Source organism: Giraffa tippelskirchi, chromosome 12 (assembly GCF_054371585.1).
Source record: "Giraffa tippelskirchi isolate mGirTip1 chromosome 12, T2T-mGirTip1v1.2.pri, whole genome shotgun sequence".
Taxonomy (NCBI): domain Eukaryota; kingdom Metazoa; phylum Chordata; class Mammalia; order Artiodactyla; family Giraffidae; genus Giraffa; species Giraffa tippelskirchi.
This window is the reverse complement of record NC_137286.1, coordinates 23327405-23344879: the sequence shown is the minus strand read 5'-3', so window position 1 is coordinate 23344879 and position 17475 is coordinate 23327405. Positions and strand designations below refer to the sequence as shown.

The window sequence follows — 17475 nt, the reverse complement described above, 5'->3', positions numbered from 1 at the left end:
GGCGCTGCGAGGAGAAGGAGGGGCAGGCGGGCGGCGGCGAGTGCGGGGCACGCCGGGAGTGCGGCCCGAGAGGCGGCGGCGGCTCGGGGGGCTGCGGCGCGGGCGGGGCGGTCACGTGGGCACGCCCCGGGCCGGCCCTCCCGCCTGCCGGCCCTCCTCACCCCGCGCGCGTCCTCGGCCTGACCCCGCGCGCGCTCGGCAGGCCCCCGCGGGCTGTGCGGCCGCGGTGGCAGCCGCGGGCCCTGGCAGGGAGGTCTCCAACCCCGGGGCACCATCTGTCCGGTCCAGCCGGCTCCCGGGAGGGCGTTTCCACACTGCCTCCCGAGGGCCAGGCCGCTGCTCTCCGGGTTCGGCGCGCGTGAGGCGAACGGCGCTTAAGGTGTCTTTTATTCGTTTGTGGTTTCCATTGGATGCCTACGTTGTGGGTCTTTTTGGAAAACCCCCGTCAGAGACGGCGAAAATTATTTAGATCTCCTTCCATCAGTTCAGTGAGAATAAACACTATGGGGCGGAGGTTAACCTAGATGATTGAATTACTCAGCAAAAACAAAATGATAAACGGAGGTGGGAAATCACTTTCTATAAGTCTATGGTTGAAATAATAATAATGGGGAATTTGGGGTAGTATTAATAACATCCTTTAGTAATATTCTTTTATATATTATTAGGTTTAGTAGGATTGTACTCTCTGCTAATAGTCTTTTCCTCGTGAGGCCCCCACCTTTGACAGCTGGCATCAAATAAGTGGACCCAAGAATAGAGATTCCTCTCTCTTTTTGGCGATCACAACCTTTTCTAGCAAAACCCACATGACTGAGCCAAGGCTCTTCTCTGACTAAACCTTTTTGATACTACAAGTATCCATTGCTTTTATCATAGAAAAAATTGTCACCGTATACTTTGAGGAAATTTTACATGAAGATTCAATGCTTTATGAGTTTATAATGAAAGTGTTTAAATGAAACACTTTATGTGGTTATGTTTAATACAATGAAAATAAAGTGTTTCATTCATGAGTTTTGGGGCTGATTTATATCACCTTTTCTCCTGAACATTTATCATTTCCACCTTACTTTCTTCATTTGTAAAATTGGCAAAATGAATTTAAAACTCTGATTAATAACTTATTTTCAAGTGAGGAAGACTTGCTCTAAAAACGCTGAATTGTTAATGACTGAAACTGTTGGAAACAAAATAGTCCAGATAAATTGGAAGGACTTTCCACCCCTGCAGACCTTCTTCATCTGTATTATAATCTGTGGTTGTTGCTTAGTCGCTGTCTGACTCTTTTGCGACCCTACAGACTGTAGCCTGCCAGGCTCCTCTGTCCATGGGATTTCCCAGGCAAGAACACTGGAGAGGGTTGCCGTTTCCTTCAGGGGATCTTCCTGACCCAGGGATTAAACCCAGGTCTTCTGCATTGCAGGCTGATTCTTTACCACTGAGCCACCTGGAAAGCCGCTGTGATTATCTTTTTAGTCCTTTCCAGCTTTAAAATTCAGTTTCCTAGCGTGCCAGTGTTTCTCAGGAAATGGTGTGTGTGTTCTTAGGATTAAGTACATTTAGGGATGGAAAATCATAATGAGGAGGGTTATTCCCTAGAATCTGCCTGTAATGTGGGAGACCTAAGTTCGATTCCTGGGTCAGAAAGATCCCCTGGAGAAGGAAATGGCAACCCACTCCAGTATTCTTGCCTGGAGAATTCTATGGTCAGAGGAGCCTGGCGGGCTACAGTCCATGGGGTTGCAAAGAGTGGGACACGACTTTAGCGACTTAACACGCACATACAGATACTCGGTAGATGATAAAATAACAACTTTAAGGTGCTTTAGTGCTAGAAAGAGAACAAAAAGGAAGCGCCTCAAGACTGTGAGACCTTTCTACATGCCCTTGTGAGGCCGGCTCTTAGGACGTAGAAACCAGTAACAACTCTTCACACCTGTTATTTATAACCAGAACTTACTACTGCTTGCTAGAGAGACAGCATTACCAAGCATTGCTGCATGAATTTTGGCCCCTATGTGGTAGAGGAATCTGAGTGTCAGACATCATGTGTGTCAGTTTCCTGTGGCTGCTTAATAATCTACCATGTTTTAGTAGCTTAAAACGACACAAATTTATTCTTACAGTTCTGGGGGCCAGAAGTGAGAAATGACTCATGGGACTAAAAGCAGCACTTCACTGCTTTTGAGGCTGTAGTTTCCGCCTATAGGAATCTGTGTCCTCGCCTTTTCCAGTTTCTAGAGGCTGCCCACATTCCTTGGTTTGTGGCCCCCAGAAAGCAGTACCATCACTCGCACCTCTGCTTCTGTCATCACATCCCTGATTCGTTCTCTCCTGCTTCCTCTTACACTGCTAAGAACCCTTGTGATTACTTTGGATCCACTGGATAATTTAGGATGATCTCTCATCTCAAAATCATTTACTGAATCACATCCACAAAGCCCTTTTGGCTATGTAGGGTAACATATTCACAGGACAGGGACATCTTTAGGAGGCCATTATTCTGCCTACCACGCCACATCTGTTCTCTTTAGCCATCTCAAGCCCAAAGAAAAGATTAACAGGTGGGACAGAAGGACCCTAAACAATACTGTGTGCATACAGGCTAAATTATTTCAGTGGTGTCCAACTCTTTGCGACCTCATGGACTGGCCCTCCAGGCTCTTCTGTCGCTGGAATTCTCCAGGCAAGAATACTGGAGTGGGTTGCCATGCCCTTCTCCAGGGGATCTTCCCGACCCAGGGATTGAACCCACATCTCTTATGTCTCTGTATTGGCAGGCGGGTTCTTTACCACTAGTGCCACCAAAACTCTAATTTTCCGTTTGTGGGATCACACATGGGTGACAGCTGCAAAAAATCATAGGAACTAAGTGAGGGTAACCTCAAAGAGGATGGATCTGAAAGGAATCTCAGCTCTGACACGGCAGTGGTGTAATCCTGGGCCATTTACTTAACTGCTCCACAGCTGTTTCCTCATGTGTGAAATGGGGATTATGTTACCTCCTCCCTCTAAGGGTTGTGGTGAGGATCAAGTGAAATAGTGTATGTAAAGCTCCTTCCAGCACAGAAAAAGGAACCCTGGGGCTATTACCCCCAGTGCAGAGTGAAGGGGAGAGCATGACTTTACCAACACACAGGCAGCAGTCATGAAGCAATCCCAAACCTCACTGTTATTGCTTTGTAAGGCTCAGCTAGTTTGTTTGCTGAAGATTTCTTAGAAAATTGGAAAAGTGAACACCCCTTAATGCATAGTCTCCCACGAAGCAGACAATATGGTTCCTGTGGCATATAAAAGCTCAAAATCATTTTTCAAGTCTTTTTTTTCTCTTTTAAAAAAATTAATTTATTTATTTTAACTGGAAGCTAATTACTTTACAATATTGTAGTGGTTTTTGCCATACGTTGACATGAATCAGCCATGGGTGTACATGTGTTCCCCATCCTAAACCCTCCTCCCACCTCCCTCCCCATCCCATCAAGTCTTAACTGAAGCAATGCATCCAGAAGATTATGTAGATACATTCTGTTCAAGCCCCACTCCCTGTCAAGACACATCATATTCAGCTCCCACAGCCACTTCCTGACAAAGACAAATGTAAACGTAAAGATGCTCATCACTTCCAAATGTACCTTTCCACCCACATGCCTGCTTCATCTGACATCTTCATAACCCACGCCTGAGCTAAAAGACCGGTCAGGAGGCAAGTCATGCATTTTTCTAAATCCAAATTTGAACTTAGAACTAGAAAGTAAACATAGTGGGAAATGTGTGTTGGAGTCTGATCTCTGTGACTCACTCCCTCATCCACAAAATTCATTTTGGGTCTTCCATGTCTCATCTTCATTCTAATTTGGGAAAATACCCTCACAATAAAAGAACTTAGCGTCTATGTCCAGGAAAGAGATGATGAGGTACAGGGTAGCTGCAGTGAAATGCACTAAGTAGTGAAATGTAGTTCAAAATGGTCTCAAACTCTAAATTTATAAATGCTAGTTTCCATTTATTTACTCACAAGCACATTTATCAGATCCACCTATTAGTTATTTCTAATATTGACTGAATTCATGGTAAGTAGCAACTGGCTATCTAAATTATACAAACCATACAAAAACAGCATCTTAGAAAAGAAACTTGCTTGTAATTTATTTAAGGGGCAGAGCCTTTGTTTAGATTACTTTATTACAAAAGTTGTGGATTTTTATATTCTAGAGAATCATACAGAAATGTAATACAGAAAAAATGTAATATACCTACACTGTATGTTAACAGACATGGATAAGGGTAGGCAAGAGATCAAAAACCAAATTAAGAATGAGAAGAGTTTGTTCATTTCATTTGTTTATTCATTCCTTTACATTATTTACTGAGAATTTCTGCCAGGGTAAAGAATTAGTGAAGTAGCTCAGTCGTGTCTGACTCTTTGTGACCCCATGGACTATAGCCTACCAGGTTCCTCCATCCATGGGATTTCCAGGCAAGAATACTGAGTGGGTTGCCATTTCCTTCTCTAGGAGAAACAAAATTCCCGCTTTGAAGAAAATAAGTTCTTCAAGGAAGCCAGTTTGTGGAACAGTCCAATGCATGCTCCAGTGGGGTACATACAAGATGCTTTGGAAACACAGAAGAGGACCATCAGCTCAGTTTGGAGTAAGTTGGGTCTGAAGGGACAAGTGGAAGTTGACTAGGCAGATAGAGACAGGATATTCAAAGCAGAGGGAACCGAATGTACAAAGCTTCAGTAGCACCAATATAAAGCACAAGAAACCCCAAGCTGTTAGCTACAACTGGAGCCTGTGTCCTTGGTAGAGAATTAAGATAGAATGGTAGGAAGTACTAGCTCTTGTGAACTTTGTATACAAGTCCACAGTCAGAATTGTGTTCTGCAGGAGATCAGGGAGGTAATAAAGACTTTTCAGCAGTGTTTTGTTTTTTAAATAACAGCTATGTTGACATATTATTCACATACCATAAAATTCACCCCTTTAAAGTGCACCAACATTCAGTGGTTTTTAGTGTATTCACAGTTGTGCAACCATCACCACAATCTAATTTTAGAACATTTTAATTATCCCCCAAATGCCATATACGTGGGGTGTTATAAGAAACCTAATCTAGGTTTGTTGACTTCTTTTTTTTTTTTTTTTTTTAAGAGTTTCATAGTTCCATCTTCAGGAATAGGTCTTTGATCCATTTTGAGATTTCTTTTTTAGTATGTGGAAGTAGGGGGTCCAACTTCATTCTTTTGCATGTGGATATACAGTTGTCTCAGAACCATTTGTTGCAAGATTATTCTTTTCCTCAAATTTGCTTTTTAAATGCTGTTACAGGTATGCTGGCAATCACACTGTAAAATGCTGTCAATTTTTAGATTTCTAATTGCTTGCTGATGAATTTAATTGACTATAAGAGATGAATTTCTCTTGTATTTCACTAGTTACTTGTGTGTCTGAAAATTGATTCCTTAATAAGCACGTCAGTAGGAATGTAGTTTGTTTTCTTTTGTTTTTTAAGTATTGAGTCTCTACTGTGTGCCAGGAAATGTGCTAGGCGCTGAGTATAAGATGACCAAAATAGACACAGTCCCTTGCCTTCATGGATCTTGTAGTCTAGTGAGAAAGTAACCAGGGGCCCTGATATATTAACAGATTAGAGAAACTGAGGAAGGTTTCTCTGGCTGAAGAGTCCCGCAAACAAAACCATAGCATGAAAAAAAGACTGAGCAAGGAAGGAGCCTGACTTTTGCGTGCTCAGTCGCTCAGTCATCTCCTCCTCTTTGCCACCCCATGGGCAATAGCCCGCCAGGCTACCCTTTTCTTTCCACGGGTTTCCCCAAGCAAGAATACTGGAGTGGGTTGCCATTTCCTTCTCCAGAGCTTAACCTTTGGCAGAGGCGGGGGTGGGGGGGAACGCCAGTGGTGCTAAAGTGTTCCGGACAAGGAGAGAAGTACAAGATGAAGCTAAGAAGTGGTCGGGGCCAGTGAATGGACCTATAAACCATGTGCCAACCTCTGAGAGGCGCCGCAGATGCTTTAAATTTTATGAGAAACGTAGCGCCATCTGTCGGACACAAAGGGAACTACTTAATCATTCGGTTTTACACTTTAATTTCAGATGCCTCGACAGTTCCATCCGAGAGGTTCTCCGCAGTTGGTGTGATAAAGAGCAAGTCCGTCGAGAAAATCAATGTGGAGCTGGAAATGAGGGTGATTGTGTCCAACATGATTCCAAGGTTTGAGAACTTATGCAGTGTCCAGCAGGTGCAGAGCTGCTAAGACATAAATATTGTTTGGATGTAGCTACTTAAACAGAACTGTTAGGTATTTCTTCTGGCTCACGAGTGCTGTGAAAAAATTTTTACTATACCAAGGGCACTGTAAACGGAGAAGATTTGGGAGCCTCTACTGTTAAGGATTTTGGAGTTTTATTCTAAATGTTACAGGCAATTATTAAAAGGTTTGAAAACGGGGAGAGTGAGCTGGAGGCTTTGATGTTTTCTACTGAAGTGATATTTTTAAAAGTTAGACATTTTACGTAAGTGATTTTGCTTTCAATTACTTGTTTAATTACAAAAATGTCTTTAGATTTAACTCTAATGAAGAACTCCAGTGTTTTCCTCCCTAAGAGAGGTTTGCCCCAAGGTTAGAGACCAATCAAGAACCCAAGCAGAAGAGGGCTTCTTTTATTGACTTAAAATTATTTCTCCTTCCACAAACATGGAGAGGGGCAGGACACAGTACTCTGATGACTCTTGGTTCACTTGAGGTTGTAAAGAATGGAATAGAAATCTAAACATAGATCATGCCAGGAAATCTGCCTCCTTTGTAAGTGCTAGAAATTTGTATCCTTTCAAATGGGTTTGACAATTGTAATAGAGATTACTGGTGCTACCAGTGTCCACTGGCTCCCTTCTACTTTAGTAAACGAAGGAGCATCAGTCTCCATTTTATTTGGAGTTAGGTCCCCCAGCTAACAGACTGAATTTTCCTGCCTCTGTTGACTAGATGTGGCCATGTGATCAATTCAACTGATGTTATGTGGCCTTCCCTGAAGGCTGCTTCAAAGGAGCTGAGTCACCTGGAAGGTGTATTCTCTCTACCCTTTCTTCTTTTGGCTTGTGGCACAGATTTCATAGAGTACTACCAGCTCTCCTGGACCATGAGATGACCTTGAGAATGAAAGCCAGATGCTAGGATGATGGAGCAGAAAGATGGGGGAGCTGGCATCTCTGATAACTGTGGAGCCACTACAGTAGTCCTGGACAGTCTTCCTTGGGACTCATATATGTTGGCCTAAAACAAATTGATATTTCTCCAGCAAAGATGGGTTTACTCAGGATTAGCTGCTGCTGCTGCTGCTGTTGCTAAGTCGCTTCAGTCGTGTCCGACTCTGCGTGACCCCATAGACGGCAGCCCACCAGGCTCCTCCGTCCATGGGATTCTCCAGGCAAGAGGACTGGAGTGGGTTGCCATTGCCTTCTCCATCAGGATCAGCAGAGAATTGCAATTCAGTATCTGCTACCGTGGCGCTGCTGTGAGTGTGCTAAGTCACTTCACTTGTGTCTGACTCTTTGTGAGTCCATGGACTATAGCCCGCCAGGCTCCTCTGTCCATGGAATTCTCCAGGCAAGACTACTGGAGTGGGCTGCCATGCCCTCCTCCAGGGCATCTTCCCGACCCAGGGATCGAACCTGTGTCTCTTATGTCTCCGGCATTGGCAGGCAGGTTCTTTTCCCAGTGCCACCTGGGAAGCCCAACCATGGCGCTAGTCACATGCAGTTCCTCTCAGGGCAAGGAAAGGAGAGTGCTTTTTATTTATTTTTTTATTTCGGCTGTATCAAGCAGCTTGTGGGGTCTCAGTTCCCTAGCTAAGGGATTGAACTTGGGCCACAACAGTGAAAGCGCAGTGCACAGTGTCCTAACCACCGGACCTCCAGGGAACTCCAACCTCCCACCCCTGCCCCCTGCCCCCGTCCCCCTCCACCCCATGCTTTTTATATGGAGGGAAGTGGGTAGGCTATATTAAACAAAGGATCTATGGCTTTTCATTGGCTGAATCTTTGCCATGAAAGAAGTCTTTCTTCCTGTGGGCCTCTGCTATCCTCACAGGGCATGAGAGCTTCCCCTTCTGGTCTACCAACTTTATTTAATTGTGGTTTTTGTTGATTCATTTTTTACATATATGATAGAGAAATTTGTCTTATTCAAGCTGCTGTTACTTGGCTTGGACTGTTTTTTGTTTTGTGGAACCAAATCTATCCTAATAGTCCTCATGTATGATTACTCGAAGTAAGGTTCCAGTCTTTGAACCCTTTCCACAAGGTGGGGATCACCACTTTCACAGATGGGTTTTATTCAGTATCAAAGGACATGTTTTTAACTGGGAACTATTTCAGTCCAAATTTATCCTCAATGATTTTAGCCTGTTCCTTCTTTTGTTATTATTTAGGCAAGAGAGAGAGAGAGGAGAGAGAGAGAGAGAGGAAGTGCTTTCTAATTTTGATATAAAAATATTTTCCTATACATTCTTCAAATAATGTTAAAGTTTGTTTTTCCATTTAGGCCTCTAATCCCAGATAACTCTGAAGGAACACCATAGAAGAATGGGAAAAGCATCGGAGAATGGGCTTTTATTGGGCTCCCCACACGTGCTCACGAGGAGTGCTTGTGTGGCTGGCTGGGTCCTATGACATTTCTTTGTCTTTGGAAAGCCCTTTCCAAATTAATGGGACAACTTGCCTTGGCTATGTAGAAACATGCTTTTGGACACAAATTTGAGAAATCCCTCTGAAATAGGATAACCGAAGGAAACATTTGAAATTATTAAAGGATTTTTAAATCCTTAGTTTCTTTTTGCCCATTTATGCCTTTTCAGTGATGTCAGAATATTTTTTAAAATGTAATGAATGCCTATTGATCTGTGTAAGAAAATTTTGCTAAAGCCTTCATCTCAAAAGTTCACTCTTCAAGATTCTGCCCCCAAATTCCTACCTTCAAAGTAACACATGCATTTAGAGAGATGAAGAGCTCCTGTTATGTTTGGGGTGAGTGGCAGATGTTTTTGAATCTACTAGCAAAGCGTTCAAGCTCAGTCACTGATCTGCTCGGATTTCTAACCCATGTGAACCCTCAACACACTTTCTCTGATTCTACCAGATGTAGCCAAGCTGTTCAGACAGAGTTCATCAACTCATAAGCTGCTTTAGTTACAGACTGCTTGCTTTATATTACATGGGATGGGTTTCCAGAAGTTCTTTTGATTTGTAGTTTGCTTATTTCCTCCAAGAAGTTGTCAAGAAATAGTCTGGACTGGTGGGCCCTTTATCTTTGTTTGCCCTAAGAGACGTTTAAAGTGTTAAAACATTTGGTAAGTTAAATACAATATAGTGTAGATTGTTGGTTAGTTCTGACATTGTTAGTTTAGACTTCAGAGAGAAAAAGCTCGGAGTTGAAATGGAGGAAGAGTAGCAGGGAAGAAGCATGTGGCTTGAAAACAATTTTTTTATTCCTCTGAAATAAAATGTGATTGCCCAGCCTTACTGAGATCCAGGAGATCTCAGAATAAAGTTAAATATGCTCTTACAACACAACTCAGCACAAAGGAAACCTGGCTTTCTTTCCTGCAGATTTAGAGGCCATGCTATTTTATTGAGTATCCCCTATGTGTTTGGTACTTTACTGGCCGAAATCTTTGTGCAAAAAGTCTTAACCAACCCATTACCAACTCTAATGGCAAAGCAGAGAATTCAGTGATAGTCCTTGCAGCAGATACAAGTGTTCAAAGAGGTACATTGGTTGTATCTGCTTCTTCTTTATCCTTTCAATTAAGAATAGATACTTGAGACTTAGGAGACATTCTCATTTCTACCAATTCTTAACTTTTAACGACCAAAAATAAGCACCATTATAAAATGAGATAGAAAACATCAAAAACTTGTCTATCTCTGAAGCTTCCATTTTGCCCAGAGACAAAGTACTTCATTGATGAGCTTATTATCACTGGCATATTTCTCATCATCTGATCCTATAGCCTAGATCAGCATCTGAGAACTTGGAAAGTGTTAGTCTTCTGGTACCACATGTTGTAGAAGACTGAATCACTCAATCATGTTGCTTCTTTTAACCCTTCAAATGGAAACTTGCAGGCATGGGATGAATATAGAATAAGAGATGGAATATTGAATAAAGTTCAGGAGTAGGGCAGAATTTGAAACAATGAGAAAGTGATCCGTTTATTTATTTTTATTTATTTATTTGGCTGTTCTGGGTCTTGGTTGCCTCACGCAGGATCTCTAGTTGTGGCATGTGGGATCTAGTTCCCCGACCAGGGGTCAAACCCGGGCTCCCTGCATTGGAAGCATGGAGTCTTAACCACTGGACCACCAGGAAACCCCCATTTATTAATTTACACTGAAAATTCTTCAAAAAAAAAAAAAGGAGTTTAAACTTGCTTAAAAGACACAGGGTTGCGACTTCTCTGGTGGTGTAGCGGCTAAGACTCAGCTCTCTCAACACGGAGGTGGGGGGGGGGACTTGATCCCTGGTCAGGGAACTAGACCCCACGTGCTGCAACTAAGAGTTAAGAGCGCAAATGTCATAGATTCCACATACTGCTACGAAGATCCCATATGCCCCAGCTAAGACCCAGTGCAGCCAAATGAATAAGTAAATATTTTTTAAAAATAGCTACTCCTGGTTTTCTTTTGTCAATGTTTGCATGCTGTATCTTTCCCATCCTTTTAACTTCTAAGCTATCTATATAGTTAAATTTGAAGTGACTTCTTGTAGAAATCAGCATGTAGTTAGATCATATTTCTTAATCCATTTTGCTACTTTTTTAAATTAATAGACTATTTATTTGAGCACTTGGAGGTTTATAGAAAAATAGAGTAGGAAGTATGGCATTCTCATATAGCTCCTAATCCTGGTTACCTGTATTAGTCTCTTCCATTTAGTGTGGTACATTTGTTACAATTGATGTCACTATTGATACACTATTATTAACTAAAGCCCATGGTTTACATTAGGTTTCACTCTTTGTGTTGTATGTTGTATGGGTTTTAAACAAATCTATAATGACATGTAGCCATCATTATAGTATCATACAGATTAGTTTCCTGTCCTAAAAATAATCCCGTTCATAGCAAAATTGAGAGGAAGATTCAGATTCCCAATATACCCCTACCGCCACACATACAGAGTCTCCCAAATTATCAACATACCCCATCAGAGTTGTGTATTTGTTACAACTGATGAACCTACAATGACACGTTAATATCATCCACAGTTTATATTAGGGTTCACTCTTGGTATACATTCTATGGATTTGGACAAATGTTGTTGCTGTTTAGTTGCTAGGTCGTGTCTGACTTTTTTGCCACTCCATGGACTGTGGCCAGTCAGGCTTCTCTGTCCATGGGATTTCCCAGGCAAGAATACTGGAGTATGATGCCATTTCCTTCTCCAGGGGATCTTCCTGGACCAGGGATTGAACCTGTGTATCCTGCATTGGCAGACGGATTCTTTACCTTTGAGCCATGAGGGAAGCCCATGTGCACCATGATAGTATCATATGGAGTAGTTTCCCTGCCTCCTAAACCTCCTGAGCTCCACCTATTCATCCCACCCTGCTCCCTAACCTCTGGTGACCACTGATGCTTTTACTAGCTCAATAGCTTTGGCTTTTCCAGAATGTCATATAGTTGGAATCATATAGTATGGAGGCTTTTCAGATTGGCTTTTTTCACTTAGTGATATGTATTTAAGGTTCTTCCATGTCTTTTGATAGTTTGATAGCTCATTTCTTTTTAGTGCTGAATGATATTTCATTGTCTATTTGTACCACAGTTTATTCATTCACCTACTGAAGGATATCTTGATTGCATCCAGGTTTTGTAATTATGAACAAAACTGCTTGTAAACATTAGTATATAGATCTTCATGTGGACATAAAGTTTTAAGTTTTCAGTTTCTTTGTGTAAATAACAAGGAGTGTAGTTGTTACGTTGATACATTTTGTAAGAAACTGCCAAACTTTCTTCCAAAGTGGCTGAACCATTTTGCATTCCCACCAGCAATGAATGAGAGTTCTTATTATTCCATATCCTCAGCAGCATTTGGTGTTGTCAGTGGTCTGGATTTTGGCCATTCTAATAGGTCTGTAGGTGTCTTGTTGTTCAAAAATTTGCATGTCTTTGATATATGATGTGTGGCATCTCTCTATATGCTCATTTACCATCTATGTGTCTTCTTTGATGTCTAAAGGTCTTTGGCTCATCTTTAAACTGGGTTATTCATTTTCCTATTGCTTCATTTTAAAGAGTTTTTTTGTATATTTTTGGATAAGTTCTCCAAAAATGTCCATGTCCTAATTTCTGGAATCCCTGTGAGTATGTTCCCTTACATGGCAAAAGAGACTTTAAAATGTGAAAATTCAAGGACCTTGAATGGGGGGATTATCCTGAATTGTCTGAGTGGGTGTAATCTAATCATATGGGTCCTTAAAATGGGATAATGTTTCCTGGCAGTGGTCAAGGAAGATGTGACTACTGAAGAAAAGTCCAGAAACCACTGAGAAATTACAAGGACATGTAACATTCGCAGCTTTGAAGATGGAGGAAGGGGGTCATGAGCCAAGGAATGTGGGTAACCTCTGAAATCTAGAAAAGTCATGGAAATGGAGCCTCCAGAAAGGAAAGCAGCCCCTTGGAAACTATTTTAGCCCAGTGAGACTCCTGTCAGACTTCTAGAACTAACTTTCCATTGTCTAAGCTGCTAAATTGGTGGTAATTTGTTACAGTATCAATAGAAACCTAGTGCACTGAAACTTATTTTTTTCATGTTTCAAGCGTGTTTAAAATTGCTCATGAAGCATTTTTATCATGACTTAAAATCTGTCAGTTCTCACATGTTATCTTGGTGTTGGCGTCTTTTTTCTCCATTCAATTTGAGCTCTTCTCGGCTCTTGGTATAATTTTGATTGAATCATGGGCATTTTTTGCATTATGAGATGCTAAACTATCTGTCGATAGCTGGCCTTCCCTGACCCCACTGACAGGCGAAGCTGGGGCTGAACCTTGTGACTGCCAGATGCAGGTGTAAGTCAAGGTTATCCACTCAGCCTGTGTTGCCACCAGAAATTGGGTGCTTCTCATTACTGCTGGGTGAGTCCTGGCCCCACACCTGGTCTCCACTGACACTGTGCAGGCAGAGAGGGACCCGTCATTACTGGCTGATGGGGATGAAAGTCCAGGATCTCTACTTGGTCATCTGTGGCCCTACACAGTGGGGGTGTTGGCACTTCATTTTATCCTTATGAGGGTGAGGTCTAGGCTCCCTATTTTGTCTCTGCTGGTGTGGGTGTGAATAAGGCCAGTTTTTTTCTATGGCTGGAACAGACTGGTTATTGTCTGAATAGGAAATAGCATTTATTTAAAAAAATTTTTCAGAGTTGTGTTTCTTAACACAGGTGGGTATATTCCAAACTTTCTTTTTTCTTTTTAATAAGAATCCCTGGGATAGAATGTTACTGTTCTGACAGGAGGTATCTTATTCCTAAAGGGTTTGGGCAGAAAAGATTCAACTCACAGCTTGAGACTCAGGTACAATAAAACATTGCTTCCTATGGTCTGTATTTATCACATGTAGAAGTCCAATTCTGATTTGCAAAAAATTCCAGAAACTCAGAATACTTGAAAAAAAATGTATCATTTTATTTGTACACTTAAAAAGTTGTACATAGAAACTTATAATACAGTTGTGTAAAACTGAAAGAACTGTCAAGGAAAAGGGAGGGTGTTACCTTTATTGACTGATCATTAAGGAAGTTAGAGAAATAAAACAAAACACAATAAAATGTTTAAAAAATTAAAGAACATTTTCCAGGTACAAATTTTATAAATACAAAACAAATTCACAAATTACTTTGAATGCTAAATAAATATCTAGTTAATAAACTCAGACTCAATACCTCCAGCCAGCACTGGTACAGCACTTCAAGGATATAAAATTGGATTCATTCATGTGTAGTGTTGAAAGAATGTGCTCATTAAACAATTCTTAGATGTATACACTTTTTCCTAAACTGTGCTATAAAGGAAGATTTTTCTGTGTAGATAAATCTCCCTTAATACCACACTTCTAAAAAAAGGTCAATGACCAAATAAATCATACGTGAAAAAATATTTTCTGAGATATTGGGACACATGAATGATCTCAAAATGTACAAAAACCTCTGTAAACCAGTACTGTATCCAATACATCTATCAAACTTATTAGATACTGAACAAAACTGTAGCAAAGGAAATCTTTCCTACATTCTCCTGAGTGCTTAATATTAAAGTTGAGAATATAGTGCAGGCCACACTTCAATGTGGTCAATCAGTTGTTATTGCTTTATACATATATGTCTGCTTTAGAGCATGATTTAATGTTCCATTTTAATGAACAATTTCATTTCTTCATATCCTTTAAAAGGACAAAATTAGATTCGTGACTTTTTTGCAGCTGGTGGGGTGCTAACTTGATCCACATTCCCAGATGTGACATGGAGTCCAAGTTTTTGAGCCTGAATATGAAAAAATGCTTGAAGCCTAATTCCAGCTTTTGCTTCACTTGTGTTACGAGGGTTGTACTCAAAGCAGTTCGAAAACATTAATTCAATGTCATCGATAAACTCAGCTAGAATGAAAAAACCAAATGAGATTAGATGAAAGTCAATTATAAATATAATCTTTGTTGGTATCATATCTGGAAATCTCATGAAGAAAATATAAGTCCACTTTTTTTTTAGAAATTGAAAACTGAAATAAGGTGGCAGAACTAAAGCTTAATATTTAATTAGATGTATTTTATATAACTGTACAGACCATCTATTAAGATCAGATTCTATAAAATATCTTTAACTCATCTAATCCCCATCCATCTTTCATTTCCATATATGCATGTATAAGCATTTTAGGGATTTCTTGGGATGCCATCTACACAATTACATTAGTATGCATCATTGAAAGAAAAACAGCCTCTACTTCCTTAAAAATAATTATCAGAGAAAAATATAAATTACTCACATGCTAATTTATATTCACATTTGTTCACTTTTTCACGAATTATATTTAAGGCAATGGGCTTTTTGATGATGTCATAATAGTCTGGGACCTGTAAAATAATTCAAATATATCTCTCCTATAGAAAATTTATTGAAGATAAGTAGTCAAATATATGCAAGTTTTGCACTTAAAAGCAACTGAATATTAACCTCTGAATACTATTATTCCATTAAAATTACATAATACATTTTAGTCATTATAATGTTGTAAAAGATTATTTGATACTGTAAAAGTCTCTCTATATATATCCTTCACATTTTGGCTCTATAAGTCTCAAAACAGAAATCTGATGATGTCACTTTTTCATTCAGAAACCTTCACCTGATATTGGCAAATGAGGCCCTTTACAATCCAGTTGTGTCTGAGCCCCTCTAATACACCCTCTGCTCCACTCAAACTATCCATCATTCCCATATTCTCATTTCTAGGTCTTTAACTTGCCCTCTCTCCCTAAAATGTCCTTATTCCATTTCTCACTGTTGAAATTCCATTTTTCCTCCATAAAAAAACTTTCTAATTCCTGCTATTTCCTCCCTCTGAAATGCTCACATCTATCCTCTCTTTTGTACTTCTGCAAGACCAGTATAACTTCCAGTACGGTACTCTAACACTGTCCTGTCTCTGCTATGGCACATCATATTCTTCCATACATATATAAATAACCACAGCATCATCTCAAACCCCTTAGTTAGGTTATGCCATCTCTGTTAAGAGTACCTTTTACATCATTGTTTCTCAAAATGTGGTTCCTGGACCAGCACTATCAGCATTATTTGGGGACTTCTCAGTAATGCAAATGGTTGGGCATCATCCCAGACCTAGGGACTCAAGGACTCTGGGGTGCGGCCCAGTCAGCTGTGTTTTAACAAGCCCTCTGTTGATTCTGGTATATGCTAAAGTTTAGGAAACACTGTTTTACATAAGGGAAGTATCAAAAATGGTACTTAGTTGAATCAACTCTGTTCATATTCATTACACAGAATAAAAACAGTGAGGTTATTGCAACACACTGTCATCGTTTATAAGAATCAGTCACAGGACTAGAAGGGACTGAGGAGACTATGCTAACTTCAATATAGGAACCAACTGTCCAAGTTTTGCCTTGTTTTCTAAGTAGACAGTGACTAAATAAGCATTTTGACCACCTCAAGTTGCCATGCAGACTAAATCAGATAATATACACAAATACATTTTATACAGTCCAGTATTATTACCTGAATTTTAGAAACGAGTTTCAAAAAAGGCCAGCTGTCATCATGCCGTACCAATTCCACAACAAGTTGTTCAAAAGCAGATAGTTCATGAACTCCTCCCTGTCGACCTGAACTCCTTCGATTAAGTGTCATAGGGGATGATTCTGAACAAATAATATTTAGGTGATGATGAAATGAAGTATTTGGTCACCATAAGTTAAATAGGGCATATAAATACAAACTACATTCAAACAGAAAATCAACACTGAGATGTTAAACTAACATATATTCTGAGAGGTAAATCTGGACCAAGTATTCATTATTTCCTTTCGATCTTAAAAATTTCAAATTGAAATAAACACTCATTGGGAACAGATTGGTGTAAAAAGAGTGTAATACAAAAGGTAATTCTAGAGCACAAAGTTTTTGGGTTGTTCTAAAACTATGTTTTCAACTACAGTAAGATGAAAGCAAGCAATCGTCTGGTATTTCCTGAAATACATCCTTAAGAAAATAACCTCTTCAGATCTAGAAGCCTGGCCTCTTTATTAGTTACCTTGCATAATAGGCAATATTTCTCAATGATGAAATAAAAGATTGTTCTTATAAATCTAACTTCATATGGAGAATTTCCTTAAAGCAAAATGCTTTCCCATAAAATGTAAGGTATACAGTGAGATCTAAGGTATATGAATTAGTAGAAAAGGGTAGTATAGTCCATAGATGAATCTAGGTGTTTAAATTCCCAGCTTAAATGTAAATCCACACATTTCCCTGTTTATTTGTCCTTAGAACCAGGTTAGTAAGTTTACAAATCGGTTAAAAGCAACATTTTTTTCCAGCAGATTTTTTTCTCTTTTAAATAAAAATGCTTCAGGTGTATTATTTTCCAAATAGCTTGGGGTTCAGGATTGTGGAAGAGCAAAACACATAAGAGGATAGGAAAAGCTCAATTAGATCTTGGTACAAAGTTACCTCATACCCACAAACTACCAAACCTGACAACCTGATGACTGCATTATGTTACATTCTTTCACCAATGAATTAATCCTGCATGTGTTTATGCAGTACAGCTACCTAAAATTCTTCAAAGAACAGTAATTAGCATTAAATTCTTTTTTAATTGGAGGATAACTGCTTTACAATGCTGTGTTGGTTTCTGCTGTACAACAA

The 17475-nt window shown here is 40.0% G+C and overlaps 1 protein-coding gene across 19 annotated transcripts in view; it reads right to left on the bottom strand.

Annotated features, from left to right (window-relative positions):
- Window positions 1–13693: 13693 nt before the first annotated feature.
- Window positions 13694–17475, bottom strand: part of BAZ1A (bromodomain adjacent to zinc finger domain 1A) — a 123913-nt gene continuing 120131 nt past the window's right edge. For all 19 annotated transcript variants that reach the window (XM_081547955.1, XM_081547951.1, XM_081547957.1 and 16 more), the window contains 3 exons: window positions 16324–16466; window positions 15071–15158; window positions 13694–14681 (listed from right to left, as the gene is read on the bottom strand). In XM_081547955.1, the coding sequence (XP_081404081.1) occupies window positions 14485–14681; window positions 15071–15158; window positions 16324–16466 (428 nt within the window). In that variant the 3' untranslated portion in view covers window positions 13694–14484. The remainder of the gene's footprint in view (window positions 14682–15070; window positions 15159–16323; window positions 16467–17475) is intronic.